The sequence below is a fragment of the Meriones unguiculatus genome, chromosome 6, assembly GCF_030254825.1.
Source record: "Meriones unguiculatus strain TT.TT164.6M chromosome 6, Bangor_MerUng_6.1, whole genome shotgun sequence".
NCBI lineage: Eukaryota > Metazoa > Chordata > Mammalia > Rodentia > Muridae > Meriones > Meriones unguiculatus.
The window spans coordinates 51604453-51629111 of NC_083354.1; the positions used below are offsets into that span (position 1 = coordinate 51604453).

The 24659-nt window shown below is 41.1% G+C and overlaps 1 protein-coding gene across 2 annotated transcripts in view; it reads left to right on the forward strand.

The window, feature by feature from the left end:
• Positions 1-24659, forward strand: part of Pik3cb (phosphatidylinositol-4,5-bisphosphate 3-kinase catalytic subunit beta) — a 104477-nt gene that overhangs the window by 25486 nt on the left and 54332 nt on the right. For both annotated transcript variants that reach the window (XM_021636595.2, XM_021636594.2), the window contains exons 3-6: positions 9845-10031; positions 12558-12783; positions 20878-21101; positions 23702-23881. In XM_021636595.2, coding sequence (XP_021492270.1) covers positions 9861-10031; positions 12558-12783; positions 20878-21101; positions 23702-23881 — 801 coding nt within the window. In that variant the 5' untranslated portion in view covers positions 9845-9860. The remainder of the gene's footprint in view (positions 1-9844; positions 10032-12557; positions 12784-20877; positions 21102-23701; positions 23882-24659) is intronic.

Genomic DNA, 24659 nt, shown 5'->3' on the forward strand with positions numbered 1-24659 from the left:
CAGTCAATGGTCTTGCTTTTTTTTTTTTTTTTTTGTACTTAAGGCTTCTGATGTCCTTTCTCTCTTTGCCTAACTTCATGTCTGCCTTAAGTCAGATTCATATTCATTGCTCCTCTGCAGCTGTTTACGAAAACAGTAATTCCCCATTTCAGTTGGGGAGGGTGCTCTACATGCAGCTCGCAAAGTAACTGAGAGGAAAGCTGGAGTCTGAGTAGAAGTGAGGGCTGTGCTGCTGTCATGGTGGCAGTCTCTTCACTCTTTATAATTCTGTTTCCTGTTTGTATAGTGAAGGAAAATGTTTGAGACTACCTGTGACTAATGATTGTGAGTCAACTATGTGTGCTTGGCTAAATTAGTGAAAATCAGCTGTAACCGACTGAAAAGAAATAATGCAGCAAACTCCACCTGTGCTTTCATTCAAGAAGCAGTTGCTGTGGAGTCATCTCTTTTTTTCACTGCATGATTGTTGTTTGTCACCATTGTGAGGACAATGAGATGATACAGGTTGTACATCATCATCTTGCAAATACCTGACCTGAGGTTGGCACAGTCATTCCCACTCATTCCAGCCGAGAGACCTTTGTATACAGCCTCTTGTAACTGCACAGGAATCTGGAGTTTATGGCTTACCTGGTGTCCCAGCACAATTCCAAGTCTGTCACAGTGACATTGGTGATCTTATTTCTTAGACCTCAGTCTCAGTCCTGTGTGGTGTCCCATGCCCTCTGCCCCTCAGGCTCACCTCTGATTTTGAGATCTGCCTGCCTCTACCTCCTGAGTGCTTGGTCTAAAGGTGTGCACCACCATAGGCCCAGTTTTAAATGTTTAAGGTAAAGAATCCATACTCCAAGGCTGGATCAGTGGGTGAAGGTACTTGTCAACAAGCCTGATAACATGAGTTTGATTCCTGGGACCAACATGGTAGAAGGAGAAAATCAACTGTCACAGGTTGACCTCTGATGTTCACACATATGATGCAATATGCATGTTTGTCCCCTTCCTATATGTTCACACAAAATAAATATAATTTAAAAATTAAGGATATTTAAAAAAATATTTAAGAAAAAGATATTTAAGAATGCATGCTCTCAAGATTTGTAGCAAGCAAGCTTTTCCTTAGTAATGACAGCGAAGTGTTTCCTGACATCTCCACCCATATCCCATGCTATAGAAATTCACTCTATAACAGGGTACCCACGTTCTGTGTTGTAGAAATTCAGGCTGTGACAGGTGGCTTTTACTAACTCTGTTATCACAGTCAGGCTTTCGAAGTTCACTAGATTGCCCCAGATCCTGGATGTAGGCTTCATTATGGAGCCAGGCATGGCTGCCATTCTGTAATCACAGTACTTAGGAGGCTGAGACAAGAGGCCTGCTGCCAGTTTGAGGCTAAGACACCATCTGTAAAACCAGCTATAAAACCAAAATACAGAAACAAAACTTGATTATGATCTTGTAGCAAATGGAAGTTATTGCATGAAATAATTCTGAGATTATGCATTTTTCAAGTTGGCAGACATTAAGTCCGATGTTAGCTGGTTCTAAACTATTAAATTAAGAAATTGCTTAAATAGTCTGTTCATTAGAAAGTATGACTGTTCTCTCTCTCTTTCTATATATATATGTGTGTGTGTGTGTGTGTAGTATATGTGCATGTGTGTGTGTGCGCACACACACACATATAAGCACACAGGTTTCACTATATATAGCCCGGCTTGTCTGGAATTCCCTGGGATGTCAAGGCTGGCCCCCTGCCTGCCTCTGTCTCTGGGGTGCTGGGATTAAGCATGTGCACAGACACACATACACTAGGTCTGGTGAAAATTGCTTGTATTCTTCATAGGACAGCACCTCCACTGACCTGTCATGCTTGCTCTGCATGGCCCTTTCACTCACCTTACCATTCCAGCTCCTTGGGAGGTTCAAGCAGATCCTCTGTCATCCTCTTTCCTCTAAGCCATCCTCATCACTTGTGGCCAAGGCTCTTACAGGTTGAGGTGGAAATCGCTGCGATGTCATTGAAGCTTTATCGACCTTCTCATATAAAAAGGAGCACCATCTGGGAGCACCATCTGGGTGAGGCAGAGTAGATGTGACTCCCACTTAACCACTCGGCAGACACAAGTGCTCCAGTACAGGCGAGATGCCAACCACTTGGTGTTTTATTTCTATATGTATGGGTGCCTTCATGAATGTCTGTGTACCATATGAGTACAGTGCTTGCAGAGGCCTGAAGAGGGCATTGGCGTCCCTGGAGTGGAGTAACAGACACTTGTGAGCCGCTGTGTGGGTGCTAGAAATCAAACCCAGTGCTCTTAACTGCTGAGCCATTTCTCCAGTTCCAGTGTTTTATTTTTTAAATCCTATCTTGCCTCTGTCATGTGTGGTGTGCCTTTAACAAAGTGAATATTTAGTAAATATTAATTGAACTCAGGACCTTGGCTTGCTAGGTAGGCATTCTACCTTTGAGCTGTATGGCTAGCCTGTCTCCTTTACTCAGCGCCTTGCATTAAATGACACCGTCTGATTGCCTTTCCTGGCTCATTGTGTTCTCTAGAGAGAAAAGACAGTGCAAGAAGACTCCAGTGACAGATACCTTTTTTATTCTTAGTTCCCTATACCCTCTTTGCTGTCAATCATAAGGGAGAATTGGAAGCTCCTCATAAACGCACTTATTTTCATTCATAGTCAGATATCTTAAGAGGAAAATTGTCACCAAGGAAAAAAGTCAAAACAGATACGTAAGTACTGTGCAAACCAAAGTTAAGCCATTGTAGAAAGGAATAGTAAGTCCTGAAATGTCTGTGGGGAGAAGCCAGTGTTGGTAGCGTGCCCTTTTTTTAAATTGTATGTATTATTGCTCATTTTCAAGATGACAGCAGACAAATAGTTAAAAGGCCTAGAGCCTGTAGTAGTGCTTTTCCTACAGCTAAAGCTATTTAAAATTCTTCTCATGTTGCTGTTTGCCATCCAGATGGCTTTCTGGCCCTGGTTCAATTCCTAGATGTGAAGGCTGTTGGTTACTCACCAGCACTGCTATACACTTGTACAGTTTGGCATGATTCATTCACACAGCAGTTACATGTGAGTATCTTTTGCTACACAGAGTCATTCTGATTGTCATGGTGCTCACAAGTAAGAACCAGAAATCCTTGGAAGATTGCTGACATTAAAAAAATAAAAATAAAAAACCAAAAAACCGACACACCAGGAGCCTGATAGACACAACCAGTGGGCTAAGAAGCAAACCAGCATCCAAACAGTGAAACTTCTGGATATTTTTCTTTTCTACTGATCAAGACTTTTCAAGGCTTTGGGGTTGTTTTGTCTTTTTTTATTTTTATTTTTTGAGACAGGTTTTTGCTGTGTAGAGCAGGCTGGCCTTTAACTCACAGAGATTCACCTGTGTCTTCTAAGAGATGGGATTAAAGGCTACACCACCACACCTAGCTCTGCTTCTTAATTAAACCCACTTGGACTCTGCTCATACCCTCCTTATCTTCCATCTTCTAGGACCCCTTGTGCCAGTCAAGGTGGTGTCTGGTGATAAGCTTCAGGAGCCATGCTAGGTAAACACCAGTGAGAGGTTTTGCTTTGTTTTTAAGAAATACTTAGGCAAAACTGTAATAGATGATGTTTGTATTCAGACTTGGGTCACTGTCTTCTACAAGTACATACTGACCCAGCCAAGCATCCTAGCAGCTTCATGACCAGGGCATTGCTGCTTTTGATTCTGTGAATTGGCCTACAGAATAACAACCTGAATTTAAAAACAAAAACAAACAAACAAAAAAAAACACCCAAACTTCTTGTTATGGCTTTTCATTCACAAATAGGACAAAACTCACTGAGCACTTGTCCCTAAGATCGGTGCTGAGGAAAGACTGCATCGCAAGGCAGAATTTGTAGAATGTGTACGAGCAGCAGGAGTGGCCCTGCTGTGCATAGTCACATGATACGTTGCCCTTGCAAGCGGAGGAAGAATGTAGTGGCCCAGTCTGTTCTTTCTGGGCATTTCATCAGCAGCATCTTGAGTTTTGGAATGTTGTAAAGCAGTTATGTAAATTGTGTTTGTTTTAGTCAGGAGGAATGGAATTGTAAAGTATACTCCTTATTTGGTCTCTGTTCATTTATTGTGTAGGTGGGTGCTCCTTGTACACATAGAGAAGAAACACCCTCTTCCCTCAGGTTTTGGGATCAAGCTCAGGTTGCCATTTGCACAGCAAATGCCTTGACATGCTGAGCCATCTTGCTGTCTTGCAATTTTGGTCCCTTATTTGAATTAATTTCGAGTTGTTAATCCCCAGCAAGCACTACCGCAGTCTGCTCCAGTGGCACCCCTAGCCCTTGATTCCCAAAGGAACGCTATAACACAGTAGTAACTGAAAATTCAAATTAAAGAAAACTCATGACAGTGAAGCCATTGCTGAGACCCTCAGCACTGTATCACCTGATTGTTAGCCCGGAGAAACAAACATCAGCATCTCCAAGAAGCACTGCTCTCACTGTGCTCCCATCTAGCATCAGTGCTGATTGGAAGCACGATCATAAGTTCCTCTTATGGCAGCAAGGCAGCCTTCTAATATTGCCCCCCAGACAAACTAACATTCTTTCCAGTGCTTTCTAAATGTCGGACTATTCCAGGTACCTTGTGTGTGTGTGTGTGGGGGGGGGGTTATTTTAAAAATATTTAATCCAGTTAATTGTTTTGTGACAGTCTGACTACAATGCCTTGGCTGGTCTAGAACCTGCTTTGTAGATGAGGATGGCTTTTCAACTCAGAAGCTCCTCTCCTTCTGCCTCCTGCACACTGAAGGCCAGATAAATGAGGCAGCTTATTCAAGGTCATAACAGTTCAAGTAAACAACTAGTCTCAAAAAGAAAAAAGAAAAGAAAGGATAGCAAAAAAGAAAACCTGGAGATAAAACCAGAATATCCAAAAGATCCCTTGAGGGGCGGGGCCCAGGCCCCACCATCTCTGAGAAGGTGACACTTAATGATTGCCAGGGGGATGGGGAATTGTTTTCTCTAGAAGTGGCTGCAAGTTAGATGCCCATGCTCTAGTCAGTACCTTTCCACCCGTCTTGTGCAGGCAATGCTAATCAAACTTAGTGGGGGCACAAAAGACATAACCAGAAGGTAGGAAGACAGGCTTGTTGGGAAGAAGGGGTTCATCAGGAGATGGTTATGGGGTTAGGGGGCGGTAAAGTGACCAGATTGTATTATATAAATGTTTGAAATAAAAGAATAAATTTTGAAAAAGTCACACACAAAGAGAAAAAGACAGATTTGTGTATCATAACATCCCTATGGATCTGGTCCAGTATTAATGAGTTTTATACCACATTAAAAACTGATAATCAGCCGGGCATGGTGGTGTACTCCTCTAATTTCTAGAGATCAGGTAGATCTCTATGAGTTTGAGACTGACCTGGTCTACAGAGTAAATTCCAGGACAACCAGGACTATACGGAGAAACCCTGTCTCAAAAAAGAAAACAAACAAATGAACAAAAAGTTACAATTACTTTTTGGTTCACATTTTGCATGTGTACAAGATAAAAATTACTTTAGAGAGATCTCTGTACTAGAATTACAGTAATTCAAATAAGATGATTTTTAAAAGGATGTTTCACATTTTGCATGTACACATTAAAATTACTTTAGAGAGATCTCTATAATAGAATTATAATGATTTAAATAAAATGATTTTTAAAATAAAACACTTAAACCCTGCATGGTAGTTATATGTAATCCCTCTACTGTAGTTTTGCTGTAAAGCAGGAGGATTACAGTAAGTTTACACTCACAGAGATCCACCTGCCTCTGCTTTGTGAGTGCTGGGATTATAGGCATATGCTACTATTGCCCAGCTAAAAAAGGATTAATGGCACCTTCTGGGGAGGAGAGCAGGGCACAGAGAGAGGCATCCAGGTTAACAGTAAAGAGTCCAGTTGACAAAGGAAGACGGGAAACTGTGAACCACCAGGGCTACGTGTAAAAATTACTGTGCTCAGGGAAAGGCCCAGGCTCCAGAAGTGGGAGAAGGTGGCACTGGCTATGTATTAAGTGACCTGTAGAGAGCCCTGGCCCTGCCTTTTGTTTCTTGTCCTGGCTTTCTATGTGTTTCCATTCTCTGTTAGGCCTTTCTCTGTTAGGAACGGTTTCTATTACTCTTCTTGTACTCCCTGGCCGGCTTTTTGTTCCAGGGGACCAGACCTGGAAGGCTGAGTGAGTGTCCCTCTGTGCTCAAGTCACACGTAGAGCAGTGGACACTTACTTTCCTGTCACTTTATCATGGAAACAGGAAACAGTAGTCTTTAATTTCCTTTTCGTTCTCTTTCAATTTTCTTCCATTTGTTTTCAGAGTGGTTTAGGTTGTGCTTGTTTACATGTGTGTTTCTCCTTGTCTCCTGATTTACAGAAGTAGTTTAGTGGCTTAGCTGGCGTGTCACTGGGGAAGTGGAGGTCTTTAAACTGTTCCTTTTTCTCCTGCGAACAGGCAGACACTGCTAGTGTGCTGTAATTACTATCTAGGGCTTCAGTGGGGCTAATTGTGTTCCATACGCTTTAGCTTCCCTGGAAAGTTGTTTTCATACTTTTAAAAATGTTTCTGTTCTCAGTGCCTTCATACTTAAAAAAAAAGAAAAAGAAAAAGATATAATGATTGAGGAGTTGGTAGCCCTGTGCAGAATATTTCCTTTAAAGGAGGCAAGGGAAACATGGCTAAGTGCTTTGAAAAATAAAACAACATCCTTCCTGCTCCTGTCTCTGTCTTCCTGCTTAGGGATGTCTCTGGAATTTAGTTTTCTTACCTTTAAAACAAGGAGTTACTCCTAAGACACCTCCTGACCTGAAGCTCATAGACTGGCTTTTGCATGTAGTGTGAAATAAGGGTGACAAGGCAAAGAGGAACTAAATGTTCTATTTTCAGTTTAATAGCAACAGTGGGAGGTGCAGTGCTGGGGCTTGAACTCAGAACTTCATGAATGCTAGGCATGTCCTCCCCGTCTAGTCTGTATTCCAACACTAGTAATTTTCTTTCCTCTTATCCCTAGACAGGGTTTCTCTGTGTAGCTCTGGCTTTTCAGGAACTCACTCTAGACCAGGCTGGCCTGGAACTCAGAAACCTGCCTGCTTATGCTTCCTCCGAGTGCTGGGATTAAAGGTTTGTGCCACCACCACCCAGTTGTAATTTTAGTTTTGGAGATGCGTGCTCTTTTTTGAGACAAGGTCTTTATTGCCTAGAGCTTGCTCTGAATACCAGGCTATCCTCAAACTCCCAGAGATCTGAATGCCTTTGCCTCCTTTTTGTTTTGCTTTTTGTTGTTGTTGTTTGTTTTGTTTTTTGAGTGTATTCCTGGCTGTCCTGAAACTTTATAGATCAGTCTGGTCCCTGACCATTCCCACCTCTGGCTCTACCTCCTAAATGCTAGGATTAAAAGTATTTGTTACTGAACAGGGAGTGGTGGTGCATACCTTTCTCTGGTCTACAAATTGAGTTCAGGATAGCCAAGGCTACAGAGAGAAACCCTGTCTCAAAAAAAAAATAATAATAATAATTAAAAAAGAAAGGGAAGGAAGGATAAAAGAGGAAAGAAAGAAAGGAAGGAAGAAAGAAAAGAAAGAAAGGTATTTGTTACCATGCTCTGTTCTAGAAGTATTTCTCTTTTGCTTGTTTGAGACAGTTTCTCTGTGTAGCCCTCTGTAGACCAGGCTGGGCTTGAACTCAGGGATCTGCCCATTTCTGCTTCCTGCATGCTGGTATTAAAGGTGTATACTACTATGTCTGGCTTAAAAGTATTTCCAGTTGGAACAAGCATGGTGGTGTATGCCTGTAACTCCAGCATTTGGGAAGTTGAAGCAGGAGGTACTGGAACTCCAGGCTACCTGGGTCACAGGAGGCTCTGTCTCTTAAATAACACCTCCACTTGTCTTGGGAATGGAACTCTGTATGTGTAGTGCTTGCCTAGACTATCCAAGGCTCTGTGTTTGACCACCAGCATTTGGAAACTGAATTTTGGGCAGTTGATAACACACTTGTAATCTTGGCATTTGGGAAATCGAGGTAGGATTGCTGTGAGTTTAAGGGCCAGCCTAGGCTAACATAGTACAAGATCCTGGCCTTCCAAACCAGCCCCCTGTACCAGACCAAACCAAACCGAACTCTACAAAGCAGGATGTGATGGCACACATTTGTTACCTAGGCCTGTGGAAGATAGGAGGGTCTGTATTCTGAAGCTAGCCTGGGCTATATGGGGTGACCCTGTTTCAAATGAAACCCCCAAAGCCAAAAATCAAAGAAACCTTGATAGAAACCTTATCACCTTTGCTGTTGCTGTTTGTTATAGCTCTGTGTGCTTGTAATCAGATACCACAGTAAGCTAAGTGTCTTAGATCTGGGTCAGTGTACCTTCCTTATGTGTCTGTAAATTTACATAGTGATGACTGAAAGAGAATTTAAATAATTGATTTCTAGTGACTTCCTCTTGCTTTTTTAGGTTCATAATTTATTCTTTTTAAGTATTTTATTTTTAAATATGTATCTCTGTGTGGGCATGTGCAGACATGATTGCAGGTCCCTGAGGAAGCCAGAGGTGTTGGATCCTCTGGAGTTCCTGGAGTTCCAGCTACTCAAGCTGGGTGCTCCAAATCAAACTCCGTCTGAGCAGCAACAATCGACTGCTGAGTCATCTCCCAGCCCTGTGTGTTTTGTTTTTTCCAGTTTCATTTTATTTTCATTTTTTAAAGATTTATATTAGTGCTCTATCTGCATGTATACCTGCATGCCAGAAGAGGGCATCAGATCCCAATATAGTTGGTTATGAGCCACCATGTGGTCACCGGGAATTGAACTCAAGACCTCTGGAAGAACAGAAAGTACTCAACTGCTGAGTCATCTCTCCAGCCCCTTTTTTTATTTTTAAAAGCTAAGTCTCCCTATGTAGCTCAGGCTGACTTTAAACTCATTTCTTCTCCAGTGTAGCCTCCAAATAGTGGAATTACAGACATGAGCCCCCGTTTCTGACTTTCTCTGGCTATCTTATTATTTTAAATTTTTATCAGATTTACGTGTGTGTGTGTGTGTGTGTGTGTGTGCGTGCGTGCGGTTGCCATAAGACAGCTTGTGGCAATCGGTTCTCTTTCCTTGTAGGACCTGGTGCTGAGCCGGCTCTTCAGCCTCCCCTTTGATTGTTTGAATACCACATTTAGTGGTCTGGAGAGATGGCTCAGTGGCTAAGAGCACTTGCTGCTTTTCAAGAGGACCCAGGTCAGCTCCCAGTATGACACTGGGTGGTTCACAACTTCTTGTAACTTCTCCATGGCTTTACTCATGTTTACGTACCCTCCCCGAGATAAGAAAAACAAACTACATTTAATTGGACTCCTATTGCATTACTGTCTGTCCTGAAATTAAGAACTAGTTGTAGGAGTTATATATGGATCAGAGGCTTAAGACCATTTGATGCTCTTGGAGAAGGCCTGGATTTGGTTTCTAGCTGGAAATCACCTAACTAACAGCTCCCCCATGACTCTCTCGGCCTCTGTAGGCACTAGGCGGGTACAATGCACATGCACACTCAAGACACTCATCTATACACATAAAATGAAAAAATATATATATTTTTTAAGAGAGCTAATAGATTGGTAGTTTGCCATTTTCTTAGAGTTTTGCTGTACTTCACATTTGAGGCTTCTAGCTCTTGGGCTCAACTGATTCACCTGCCTCAATATCCCAAATAGCTTAGGACCATAAAACTGTTCCAGCATGCCTGGATTGTTGTGTTTTGTTTTATTGTAGAAATTGGCTAATGGTGATTTTTTCCATTTTGCTTGATTTCCAGCACCTCAAGGTTATGAATGTGCTTCCGCTCTATAATGCCTCCTGCTATGGCAGACATCCTTGACATCTGGGCAGTGGATTCACAGATCGCATCTGATGGCTCCATATCTGTTGATTTCCTTCTGCCCACTGGCATTTATATCCAGCTGGAAGTACCCCGGGAAGCCACCATTTCTTATATTAAACAGGTATGTTTACAGTTAGAATTTCTCAAGATTTAGCTTACCTTCAGTGTAACCTAGTGGAAAATTCATTATAGAAAATGTTATTTGTGTAGATCATGTGGCAAAACTGAGAGATGATTACATTTCAGACCATTTTAAAATTTTTGATATGACCTATTTTTATATATAAACATGTTTATTTTCCCACCTTTGTTTTAAATCCATATGTAATGTCTGTATTAAGAAAGATTGGCACTAGTCATGATGACGTGCTGTAATCCCCCGTTAGTTGGGGGAGGTGGGAGTGGGAGACGGAAACAGGCAGAGGAGGCATTTGGGGTTGTAGCTTGCTGTATAGAGTAGGCTGGCCTCGGATGCCACAGAGATCTGCTTGCTTCTGTTTCCCAAGTGCTGGGATTAAAGGCACGAGCTACCATGCTTTGCAAAGATGCTGCAGGCTCCTTAAAGCTAAAAGTTCAGTTGTGATATTTTTAAGAACAATCAATCACATACACAACTTTGGGTTTGGAGGGCTGTTTCTTTTAATGAGATCACCAGATGGATCCTGGGGGGAGGACGGGTGCACCTGGCAGGATTACAGTTGATAAGGGAAAGTCTAGATCACAGGGATGCAGGAAACGAGCCATATCTTCTCTGTAAACACAGTTAATAGCTGTTTGAGATTCTGAGGAAATGTCTGGGGAGAGGCGTGAGTCCCTGCCCAAGGTCATGTACTCTGGGTCCTTAAACCTGCCTAGTTTAAAATAAAATACTTAACAATCTTCACAGGAAGCCTTGCTAATTGTCCCAAGGTCTGTCTCAGCTTCACCTAATATATCTACTTACTTATTACTTATTGATACATACGCTTATGTGGGTGTGTATTAGTGTGAGTTCATGTGTGTGGCAGGGGTGCATGTGTAACTGCATGTGTGGAGGTCACAGGAGCTGGCTTTCTCCTTCCATCATGAGGGTTCTAGTGATTGAACGCAGGTTATCAGATTTGGCATCAAGGCCTGTCCATTGAGACACCTTGCCTACTCTCTACAGTGCAGTTATTTCAAGACTACTAAGCCTGAAGGAAATTCACCAAGAACTACATGTAAAATAGACTTTTTAAAAAAAGGCATTAAATTATATGATTAAACTGTGATTAAACTGAAAGTTGCATAATAAAATCAGAAAAGTTGTCAGATATATTTTATAATAATTATTGATACATGAGAATTCTAAAAGTATAATTTATAAAGTTAAAAGAAAACGCAGAATTTAGCTATTGCATTGGTACTGAGAGTTTCTAGTTTGTCTGTTTTTGCCTTTTTGTTTTTGCTATATTGTATAGCTCTGGTTGTCCTCAAACTCACATAGATCCACCTGCCTCCACTTCCCAGTGTTACAATTAAAGGCATATGCTGCCATGCCTGGCTGTTTGTCTTGTTTATGACACAGGACCTGATGTAGCCCAGGCTGATCACTACTCACTATGTAGCTGAGGATAGCCTTGAACTATTCCTCCTGTCTCCTCTACCCAAACGCTGGGAATCACAGGTGTGTGTCCCCATACCAGCTTTCTCCTACGGCATTTAACCTTGCCTGACTTTGAGTTAACCATTGATACTGTTCATTTTTTTTAAATTAGGAAATATGTATGACATTAAGATTTATAGTTCAGACATTTTTAGAATTTCTTATAGTTTAGGCCGGCTTTGGACTTACGGTGGAGGATAACCTTGAATTTTTGTTTCTCCTGACTCTGCTTTAAGTGCTGGGATTACAGACCCATTCTACCACACTCTGATCAATCTTGTTTTTTTTTTGTTTTTGTTTTTTATTCAAAGTTACTTTTAGGAATGTTAAATATTATTAGCGCTTAATCTACACGGGCAATTTTCTTTACATGTTTTGTGTGCTATGCACAACAATTCCCTATATAACCTATTTTAATTTGCTGTTTTGTATCATCAGGAGAATATCTGTAATAACTGTACTTTTGGTTTAGAATGAACAAGCTTATTAAATATATAGCAAACAAAAGTAAAAGAACAAGTGGCACGTGAGCTAGCAAAACACCATCAAATCAGGGTGTACAAATACCCAGCAGGAGCCAGCTGGAGTCCCACTGGTGAGCTTCTGATGGTTGAATTTCTGAGCAGCTCTCAAGTTTGCTTCAGGCAGTTCAAGGGCAACCTGTAGGATGTGTTCATCTCCTGGCTGGTCTCAAAGAGAGGGCATTTTTTACTCTTGGGCTGATTTTCTCTCCGCTTCCCTCTTTGTCACCGAGTTAGGTGACCTCTCCCATCCCTGGCCTTTGAACTCGGATCCACCTGTCTCTGCCTCTCAGAGCGCTGGGATCGTAGGCGTGCATCACCATGCCTGGCTTTTAGCCAGTGTAGTTAATTGCAGAGTTATCTCTAGCCCCATGAGTTCTGACTTTTGCAAACTGTGCTAATAGGTATTCATATATATATATATATATATATATATATATATATATATATATTTTATACATGTGGCAGTATTCCAGATAAATCTTACTGTTTTTCCCTGCAGATGTTATGGAAGCAAGTTCACAATTACCCAATGTTTAACCTCCTTATGGACATTGACTCCTATATGTTTGCATGTGTGAATCAAACTGCTGTATACGAGGAACTTGAAGACGAAACACGAAGACTTTGTGATGTTAGACCTTTTCTTCCAGTTCTCAAACTAGTGACTAGAAGTTGTGACCCAGCAGAAAAATTGGACTCAAAAATTGGAGTCCTTATTGGAAAAGGTAATTTAGAAGTTTTCAGTATGAATTCTTTATTTTTGTTCTGTGTGTTAACATGTAAGTGTATTCTAAGGTATTAGTCTCAACATTTAGTTCATAGACTGGCATGTTGAGGGTTGGAGAATAAGGTGTGTGTAGAGCTGAAGGGTGAATGTTTAGACACAGCTCTAGCAATGTAATGTTGCCATAGCATCCAAGGGCTTGCATTTTATGTCTCTTTCTTTACTATTGATTTATTTTTATTTTACAAAAGAATTGGTATTTAATGGGAAAGAAATAATTGTTTTTTTTTGTTTTTGTTTGTTTGTTTGCTTCATATAATTTGAGAAAGTCCCCCAACAAATGGTCATATATAATGGCCCAGATTGGTGTCTGTCTCACCATGTAGACAAGCTGAGGTCTTGAAATTGCCACTCACTGAGTGTCATGGTGTGTTCCTGTAGTCCCAGTCCTAGAGGCCAGCCAGGGGGTTATATAATGAGACTCTGGCTCAGACAAGTTGAAATTGATACCCTTCTGCCTCAGCCTCATGGGTGCAGATATATTGGAGGCACGCACTGCTTTACTTGGCTGAGAAATCCTTTCTTAATAGATGATTTTTATTTTTTTAATGAACTACCCATAATCCTCTCATAATATGAACTATTTTATAGGTAATTGTTTACCAATTAAGACCATATGTTGATTAATGTTTCTATAAATTAACTTGTGTTCTTGGCAGATTTTTGCTCTTTCATTGAACTTGTTTTTAATTAGATGTTATTTTCGTATCAAATAAAGATATGTCCCTGATTCCTTAAATTATTTCTAGGGGCAGAAGATGTCAGAAGGGGCTTAGTTGGTAGGATACTTCCCTGGCATGCATGAACTGCTGAAAAAGGTCAGGAGTTCAAAGTCATCCTCAACTACATGGCAAGCTAGAAACTAGTCAAGGGCTAGCTAGACAAGACCCTGTGACAAAAAGAATTTCTGGAGAAATTTGAGGACATAGAAGAGTTAAATTCTTTTTTTTTTTTTTTGCTATAGAAATCTTAGCAGAAAATATTTAATGTCTGTCAACATCTTGCTTTAGAGAAAGTTCTGATCTGATTTAGGTGGGGTTGCTAAGGCTAGGACTTGGAAGATTAATCCCAAATCAGAAAGTCCTGGAGCTTTTTGGATTTGATTGACTGCTTGCTTTGCTGAGATTCACTATAGTAGCACAATACAGTGCCCCTCCCCCCTTTAAGGTATTTTTTTTCTTTGGGGTGGAGGGAAGAACTCAGTAAGGTGCTTAGGTAGCACTCCAAGTTGTTCTATCACAGCTATTTATTTATTTATTTATTATTTATTTATTTATGTGTGAGTGCTTGCTTAACTCTCTCTGTGTAAGTCAGAGGACAAGGTTTTGGCTGGTTTTCCATCAACTGTGTTCTCGGGGGAATTGAACTGGGGTCTTAAGGCTTGGTGGTCAGCATCTTTACCCACTAAACCATCCTGTAGCCCCAAAACTTAGATTACTCTTAATGGCCATTTTAATCTTAGATGTAGATTAACTAGCTACCACTAACTGGTCGTAAGCCTGCAAATTTAGCAAATAAAAATGTAGGAAATGCAAATATTACTTACATAGGATATGCTTGGGCTAAACCGTGTCTTCGGATAGAGTGATTGAGCAGAGTTTCGCCTTCTCATCTCAGCCGTACTCCAGCCACCACAGCATGAGGGTGTGCTACAAAGCTATAGACCCTGCGGTTCACGCAGTGTCTTGTGACTTACTGCATCTGTGTTTTGTGTAATGTGCTCTGCAAGTTGATCAAGATGTAAACGGTACTTATAGCACAAATTAAGCAGTTTATATGCTCTTAGCTGTTTATAAGTATTTATTTTTAGGGGATCTGGCAATTCTTTAAGATCATATGCTAAAAGTTTTTATGTAGGAAGTCTGTTTCAGAACAAGTCCTCACTCTTCATACCTAACGAGGCCATGTCTGCAGTTGCTGCTCTGTCCATAATGACTGTATCCAGGGCTGGGTGAGGTCATGCCTCCTGAGAAAACAATAAACAATTACTTCAGTTTAACTTCAGGAACAAGGTTGCTGCCTCCTCTGTCCAAAGAAAACAATAGAACTTTTACAGCAGAACTGCCCTGAGCAGGCTAAAAATACCGTTTCCTCTAGGATGATGTGCTTCATGTTTTCTTTACTGTTTATCCTAAATAATTATTTACCAAGTCCCTCTTTGTGCTCCGTCTTCTCCCTCCTGTGAATGTATGCTCCGCTGCCTTGTTTTCTACAGCACCCAGTAAAGTAGAATCATAGCCAGACAGTTTTATCAGCAGTCTGAAGAGAATGGTTTCAGAGGTTTGTAGTCCTAGCTGCTCTAGAGACCAGGGAAGGAAGATCACATGTTGAAGCTTTAAAGGCAGCCTTGCAGCTTGGTGAGCCCTTGTCTCAGAATCAGCATTTCCAAAGAGAGCTGTGAGGCTAGTGCCAGAGTGCTGGCTTGATGTGCCCAGCCCTGGGATCATCATCACGCAGCACTCCTCCCCTCGCCAGGCCTGGCATCTGCTCCCACTCTGTGCGTGCTTGGGCCTCCCATGGTTATACTCGCCAGTGCCGATGGAGACTGGTCACTTGCCAGCTTGCCTTGGCGGTCTGTAGGAGTGCAGTAATATTTTTAGTGTGACCAAACTGTTTTCTCATGCTTTTTAAGTATAATATTTGTCTATATGAATACACTTTTTTAAAAATAATTTTCTTAGGAGAAAGTATACAGAAAATTAAGTTTAAATTTGAATTACTTAGCTTAAGTTATTTATGGCATGTTTTTTTCTGTCAGTGTTGGTCCTGGGAATCAAACCCAAAGCCTCATTAATGCTAGGCAAACTCATCTCTGAATTACTCTTCAGTCCCAAGCTTTTATTTGTTTTTATAGCTTTTAAAGTTTTAAAAAAATTTATTAATTTTATTTTTTAAAATTGATTTTTTCATACAATATGTTCTAATTTTGCTCCCTTCCTCCACCCAGTTTATCCTCATCTTCCTTCACCTTTCTGTTTTGTTAGAAAACAAAAAGGCATCTAAAGGATAATAATAAAATAAGATATATAATAAGATAAAACAAACCAATTGGAATAGGACAAAGAGAAGAAAAAGAGTCAAAGAAAAAGCATTCTCTCTCTTTCTCACACACACAGGAATGCCATAATATATACAAATGACCTGTAAGGCTTAAAAAAAAAAAAACAGGTCTGGCACAACATTATGAGACAAAGAACTTCCAAAGATAAAGATGTCATTGACTTCAGGATTTTTTTTTTTTTTTTTGGCCATTTACAGCTGGACACGCAGCCTACCATTGGGAGTAGTTTGTTTCCCTGGTGAGACTTCCTTGTAGAAAACTAAATTTTCATTAGCTAGTGGTTATCAGTTGGAGAAGGCTTCTGGGTTAGGGACGGGACATGTGTCCACCTCTCCTCTCAGCCCTAGGACCGTATCTGGTGCAGAGCCATGCAGGCGCTGTGCATGCTGTCTCAGGCTCTGTGGGTTCTTCTGTGTCTCGGTCCTGCTGTTTAGAGGTCCTTGTTTTCTTGGTGTCCTCTTTCCTCTCTGGATCTTACATTCTTTCCAACAGGTTTTTTGCAGGGTTCCCTGAGCCCTGAGGAGAAGGATTTTATGGAGACATACTGTTTAGGGCTGAGTGTTTCAAGGTCTCTTTCAGACTCTGCATATTGTCTGGCTGTGGGTCTCTGCATTTTTTTCCCATCTGTTGCAGGAGGAAGTGTTCCTGAAGATCTGGACAAAGCACTGATCAATCAGTATAGCCGAATATAATGAGGAATATAACTAGCAATTTTATTGCTATGTTCCTTTAATGGAACAGTAATATTTGGTTTTCCCCAGGTCTCTAGACTACCTGGTCTCAGGTTCTTAGTCTCCTAAGCAGTATAGGGTGTGGGATTCATCTCATGAAGGGGGCTTCAATCAAATCAGATATTGGTTGGTTACTCCTACAAGCTTTGTGCTTGTTTCAGTAGCTTGCCTTGCAAGCAGGACACCATTATAGATTGAGGGGTTTGTAGCTGGGTTGACATTTACCTTTCTCCTTTGATAGCATACAGAGTGCCTCCTGATACCGAGAACACTAGCATGTAGTAGTATCATTTTTGAGACACAGTCTTGCTATTGCCACTCAGGCTGACCTTGAACTAGCTTATATAGACCTACCTAGGCTTAAATTTGAGATTTCTAAATTCCTCAGACATTTGCCACTATGCCTGTTCCTCCTCCATTTAAATAATAATAATAATAATAATAATAATAATAATAATAATAATAATAAATTTAAAGACAGAGTTCTCACTATCTTCTGGCTGGCTGGTGCTTACTATGTAGAACAGGCTGATCTTGGACTCACAGAGATCGACCTGGTTTTGCCTCACAAGTGTGCCACCATGCTTACTTAACCTTAGCTCCTAAATTTAAAAAAAAAATTAAACTTGTGTTGTGCTGCGTGTGGATGTGTGCGTACAGTTTACATGTGGAGTCAGAGGACAAGATCTTCAACTGTTACTTTCACCCATTGAGCTATCTCGCTCACCCCGGATGTAATTGAAGCATTTTTCATTTGTTTAGGTGTGTGCTTGTTTGTGCACATGTGGAGGTCAGAGAACAGGTTGTAGGAGTCCATTCTCTCCTTCCGCCATGTGGGCTCCAGGAATGAAATTTAGGCCATCAGCCCTGGTGGCAAGCATCCTCCCTTAAGTATCTCTTAGCGAGCCATCTTGCTGGCCCCCAGACTTTACTTTTGAAAGATTTTTTCAGTGGTTCTCAAAATTCATGCAGCATTACTTTATAAAAAGAATATACATAGGCCAGGAGTGGTGGTACCTTTAATCCCAGCACTGGTAGGCAAAGCATGGAAAGAGGATCTTTGTGAGTTTGAAGCCAACCTGGTCTACATAGCAATGTCCATGACAACCAGAACTATCTAACAGACGCCGTTCCAGCAGACAAACACACACACACACACACAACAACAACAACACGCTGAGCAATTGCTGGTAATCCCCGTACTCAGGCAGAGACAAGAGGATCCTGGAGGCTTGTTGGCTGCCCACTCTAGGTTAATAAGCGAGCTCCAGAACAGTGAGAGATCCTGTCACAAAGGAAGGTGGTCAGTGTTGCTGAGAAAAACACCTGAACCCCCCCCCCAGCTTATGTGCACAGCTATGTGCATAAACCCTTACACATTAGTATCAAAGAAGAAATTGTTAATAGATCAGCAGTGATTTCCGTTCTTCAGTGTATATTGAATCTTTTTTTGTTGTTTGATTTTGTTTTTTTTTTTATTGTTGTTCGTTTTTTCAAGACAGGGTTTCTCTTTGTAGCCTTGGCTGGCATGGAACTCAGAGATCCTGTTGCCTCTGCCTCCTTGAGTGCTGGGATTAAAGGTTTGTGTCACCACGCCCAGTTTATATTGAACTTGTAAATATGGAACTTCACTGTGAGAAGTAAGGGATTAGGAGACACTAGAATGCAGTGACAAGGGTCATCTTAAGTAAATTGAGGACGGCTGCTTGGGGAGTAATTCTAAACCGGTTTCAGTGCTGACAAGTTTGGCAAATGAAGGGGTTTATAGGAAAGGCAAGAAAAAGGGAATGTCCTACAGAGATGGCCTTCCTGAAGACTAACGAGAATTTATAATAGTTGTTGAAAGAGTCTGAAAGCATAAGCAGTGTAGACTATTTAGGTACACAGTAGCTCAGAGCAGGGAGAGTTATCAGAAAAGTTCGAGATTTACTGCTTAAGCTCTTGGGAGCCCCCGACTCCCCTCCACTTCCTTTTCATGTGTCATTATAACAAAAGACTGAAGCAGGATGCCTTTCCCGTTCATGAGCATCATGCTGCTTTACAGTGAACAGTTTCTATTCTTCAGAGAAGCGTTTGTCTCGTTCATTCACTTTGTGACGGGTCATCAAGAATAGCTCCAAAATCAACAGTCCTGCCATTACCCCTCAGATCTAGTGAAATGTTTGAGCTTGAAAGACATGGAGGACACTGAGCCTGCTCTGATGCCTTAAATCCCATTTGTAATTTAAGTGGAGCAAATGGACCCTGGGTATTCATCAGTGTGGAAGGATTCATTTCATCTTCGTTGGGCTGGAATCTTTTTTTCTGATAATTCAAGAGAATGGGCAAAAGTTAAACCTTTGTACAAGAAAAGCTCTCCAAAGAGCATAGTGACATTGCAGAGGCCCCTTTGCTTGAACCTGAAGACTGAGGTGCCACCAGCTCAGCTTTGAGCCCCGTCCTCCAAGTTCCTCTCCATCAGGCCCTGTGAACATACATCCTCTTGGCCCAGTTAGTGAATTGGACACTCTTCCCACTTCTGTTCCCTGAGGAATTTTTTTGAAAAGTTTATTTTTAAATTCTGTGCTTGTATTTGGGTATGTGTATGAGAGTGTAGGTGCCAGGTTGTCTGGAGCTGGAGTTACAGGTAGCTGTGAGTCCCTCCCCACCAAAGTAGGTGCTGAGAGCAAATTTGGACCTCTGCAAGAGGAATGCACACTCTTAGCAGCTGAGCCCTATCCCCCAGTCCCATTCTGGGAAATTTTCTATGGAAAGAATTTAAATGGGAAGTAATATCAGATTTGCATTGTAGAAAGCTTGCTTGGAGTGAGAAATTGGAGAGCTTAAGCCTTCAAGCTAAGGCTGATGGCCGTTGTCATAAAGACCCTGGAGACAGGATAGCCTGAGGTTGATTCCCAATACCCACACGATAGAAGGAGAGAGCGCTTCCAACAAATCTTCTACTGACTTGTGTGCTCCTGTGTGTGTCTGCCTGCCTGCCTGTCTCTTCTCTCCCACCAAATCAATAAACATGTATAACTTAAAAAACAACAGCAACAAGGAATCTGTGAAAATTGTGATAGTTGCTGATGGAGGGTGCTGAGGGCTAGGATTAGGTTAGGACTGCAGAAACAGACAGGTAGACAATCGGCAAACATTCAGAAGGTTTTTAGAGCTGAGGATGGCGGTGCACCCAGCAATTTTAGCAGGCAGGCCAAGGCATGAGGATTGCCTTGAATTTGAATTTGAGAGCAGCCTGGGCATGTGGTAAAATCCTGTCTCAAATATACCCCCCACTGCCCCACCAAGAAAAGACATGGATTAGATGTAGTAAAGGGTTTGATTTTTGCTGTTGGGTGCTCATTTCTCTTTCCAACCCTGTAATAGCTATTACTGTGAACAGAAGAATGTTAACTGTACACGCTAAGAATTCCCATTGTAGGCGACACAGTCTTAAGCCTACAGAGTTTATGCTCAGGAACTATGCAAAAGCCAACCCCCTCCCCCAAATTCTTCATGATGTTTTCTGTTGGGCCACATTCATAGCTATCCTGGGGCATATGTGCCTGGTTACACATGCCAGCTCGGGGTCCAAATGTTTCTCCTAAAATTATGTAGGTCACCCACAGTTAATTTACAGTAATGTTTTTTTGTTTCTTTTCTGAGACAGGGTTTCTCTATGTATCCTTGGCTGTCCTTTGTAGATCAAGCTGGCCTCAAACTCACAGTGATCTGCCTGCCTCTGCCTACCTGAGTGCTGGGATTACAGGCATGGGCCACTGCACCCAGCTCAGTAATTTTTAATTTTTTTACAGGTATATAAGACTATGCAGGAAAATCTATGGTTCTTTTGTCATGTGTATTATAAATTTCATTTTTTTATTATTACATTTTTACTTTTGAGAGAGTATATGTTTGTTTACTGTGTTGCTCTGGCTGTTCTGAAACTTGTAGCAGCTCTTCTGCCTCCAACCCCAAATTCTACAGTATTGCAGCATGCCCAGTTTTGATGGTAACCCATCTATAGTTCTACATAATGTTAATAAATTTACATTCTAGAGATCCCACAGCATTTGTATTTTATACACAAGACTCATTTTATCTGTATGCGTTTGTCATCTTCCATGTAGTTTTTTGTTGTTTTCTCTGCTTGGTAAAAGTCAGATATCCAAGTTAGTTTGTATTGAAGATATTTTGTGATATTCTTCTTTTTTTGATTATTATTAGCTACTAAAAAACTGACATCTTTACAAAATTTCTTTAGGTCTTCATGAATTTGATGCCTTGAAGGATCCTGAAGTGAATGAATTTAGAAGAAAAATGCGCAAATTCAGTGAGGACAAGATTCAGTCTCTAGTGGGGCTGTCTTGGATTGACTGGCTAAAGCACACGTACCCCCCTGAGCATGAGACATCTGTCCTGGAGAACTTGGAAGATAAACTTTACGGAGGAAAGCTGATCGTAGCTGTGCATTTTGAAAATAGCCAGGTAGTGCTTGATAAAATATTTATGTTATTTTGTGGTGAGTCTCTTTCTTTACCAGACTACTGCTCCATTCTCAGAAGCACTTGCTTAGAAAGCACTACTACAAAGAGAACTTGTGGAGTCGGTGCTTAGTTTGTAACTGCATAGGACTCTCTAAAGCCTTTGTACAGTTTTCCATGTGTTATAATAGTATAGAAATGAGCTGTCAGACTGCACTGTTTAACTGTGTTTTGCAGTTCTAAAAGAATAGAAAATTTAAGGTGATATCTCATTTTTATTTTACTGTACATGTGTGAGCTTTTTGCCTGCATATATGTGCACTACCTGCCTGGTCTCCACAGAGGCCAGATGGCGTTGGATCCCCTAGAACTGCAGTTACAGGCAGTTGTGAGCTGCCATGCTATGTAGATGCTGGAGGAATAGCCAGTGCTTCTTACTGCTGAGCATTCCCTCTAGCTTCTTAAAGAGATATTTTTTTTTTGAGTCAGGTCTCATGAATGACCTTTAACTTTTGATCCATATCTGCTTGTCTCCATTGCTGGCGTGGCAGGTGCAGCACTAGGGTTTGAATCCGTGGCTTCATGCTTGCCGGCAGACCCTTAAACTACAGCTCTAACCCCCATTGTTGTTTTGGTTGGTGTTGTTTGTGAGTGTAGCTCAGAAGTAGGGTGTTTACCTAGTATACACACCACCATAGGTTCAGTGCCCAACAGCCCTGTCCTTCTTTACGTTTGTAAAATTGGACAGAAATCATGAATTTATGGGTTAATAATAGGATATATATCTTTTCTTACCCATTACCCATATAGGCTTTTTTCCCCCGTCTGCGCTGGTCATCAAAACCTAGGCAGGACTTAGTAGTGCACATATTAATTTCCAGGGCCAGACAGAAGCAGCAAATCTCTGAGTTCAGGACCAACCTGGTCTACACAGCAAGTTCCAAGACAGCACTGAGAAACCCCGTCTCCAAAACTCAAAATAACAATAATAAATAGACATCATGCTAGGCCAGTGGGCTGCTGCTGAACTGTACCCCTACTGTGGACATTTTGGTTTATTATATGTAAACATGTTGGGGGATTTTAGTTTGCCCACACCTGTTAATAGTCTCATGCAGAGAGTGGGCTTTGTCAGCTGAAATTAGTTGAATTCTGAGGAATACAAATATGATAGCTCAGAGGAAAAAGAAGGCACAGTGGGTAGAAGTAGATTGGAGGAAGATTGCTTCTTGCGCTTGCTGGCTTTCTGGCTTGCTGGTTTGCTGGTTATCTGGACCTTTGGATATCCTGACAACAGACATTGGTCTGCCCCCAAAAGAATCCTACAACCCTGCCCAGCAGGAAGCAATAAAGAGGGCTATATCCTCTCTCCCTTACAATCTTCTTTTTCCCCTACCTGGTGTTGGGGGGTTGGAAGCTTTAAGGAACTCCCAAACAAAGTAACATTTGAAAAACTAGTGCCTGCAGTAGTATCCCAGCCACAGGTTTTATAATAACAAATAAGATACTATCCACTGGATTATTGCCCAGTAGTAAACTTCAGCTAATTTGGGGTGTGGGATATTTTTCTTTGAAGTAAAACAAATGAATATGATATTTAAATGTTTGCATAAAGAAATAGTAAACAATCATATATATCACCTTGTTTTGCTTTTCATAAAACCAGGAGGCTTCTCTGTAGGCTTAGATTTTTTTCAACAAACCTACTTTATCTAGCGTTCTTAAATGCTTCTATCCTTTGCAGTCCACTGAGGTAGAGGAGAAAGAAGGTTAATAGGAAAAGGGTATTGTAGACCTTTTTAGAAGTACTTCCTTGAGGTAAGTCCATTCTTCGTTGTCTGGATACCATCAGTCCAAATGCCAACACCAAACAGCAACATGAATCAACATGATTCAGCAGATTTGGACAAGTCAGCGGAAGCTGCAAGACTCAGTTGGAATGCCCCAAGAAGTTCTCTGGAGCATATCGTTCTGCGAAGTGAAATGTCGAAGAACAAAGACCAACACAGGGATTTTGATCTAAAAGGTGTTATCTCACTCTCCATGGGCTTATATAAATATATCCTGTCCTCAAAGCCTACCCAGGGATGTTTTCAGCTGGACGAACTCACGCCCCTACCACGAGACAGCTCACAGCTAAACACATGCCCTCTCACAAGACAGCTTCCAGCAAAACATCACATGATACAACTGAGTCTTCAAAGAAACTAGGCATTTTACTTCTCAATAAATATTTTTTTAAATGACCAGTAAATATTCCTGTTACCAAAGATTCCAAACAATAGAGTATAAATCCCGTGTATTCTTCAAAAGAATAAACTTACTATACAGATCGAAAGTATTGAGTCTGGCCCAAACGCCCGATCCTTCTGGCTCCATCTCCTAAGTGCTGGGATTGTAGGATAATGCCACTTTGCCCAGCTACTTCAACTAATATTAATTTTACCTTGGGAGCCGTGACACTCAGAATATAGTGACATAACGTATAAATTATCAGAAAACAAATTATATGTGTGTACATGTTTAGCATATTGAATATTTGAGCACAATTGTTTTCCAGCCAAATACAAACTGTGTCATGTTTTCTGCCTTTCCTCTTTTTAGGATGTATTTAGTTTTCAAGTGTCTCCCAATTTGAATCCTATAAAAATAAATGAATTAGCAATCCAGAAACGCTTGACTATTCATGGAAAGGAAGATGAAGCTAGCCCCTACGACTATGTGTTACAAGTCAGTGGGAGAGTGGAGTATGTATTTGGCGAGCACCCACTAATTCAGTTCCAGGTATGTATATTGACTGTCATAGAACAGTGCGCACCGATGCCTTAACTTCCTCAACTTTAAGGAAGTGCCTGTGTCTGACCGTTGTTTGGGACCTACCGAAAGCTTTATGGGATTATACAGTAAACATCTGTTACTGGACCCTGCCCCTAAGTAATCATCACTAATGTTTGGCATGTGTTTGACTTTTTACCAGTTATGTTTGCTCGGGGCATAATGGTCGTGCCTGTAAATATGCGTCAGTGAGTTTGCACCCTTGTTTGTGGATTATTTTAGTGCTTAACATTATTTTCCTGTAGCATGAATTCCTAGCAGTGTGCTATGTATAGCTGCTTATTATTTTTTATACAAATGTGATTTAAGTGTCATATTCTGAAGGAAGTAAAAAAAAAAAAAAACTTACTTATTTAGATAGATACTTACAAGCACCTCATAGAAAAAGTAAAAATTTGAGGGCCAGCCAGATGGCTTAGCAGGTTAAGGTGGTTGCTGAGCTGAGCTGAGGAGCTGGATTTGGCTCCAGGAACTTAGGTGAAGGTGGAAGGACAGAACCGACCCCACAGAGCCACCCTCTGGCCTTTGTGCCGACTCCCCCATTGCACATGCACTCATAACGATGGCACAGTTTCAAAAGAAAAAGATTCTTCTAGGGGTTTTTTGGGGGCGGGGAGGATTGAACCCAGGGCCTTCTGTATTTTGAGCATGTGCTTTACTATTGTCAAATTCCCATTCACTGCTTTGTCATATTTTTTATTTGTATTACTTCCACCTATGGGAGAAG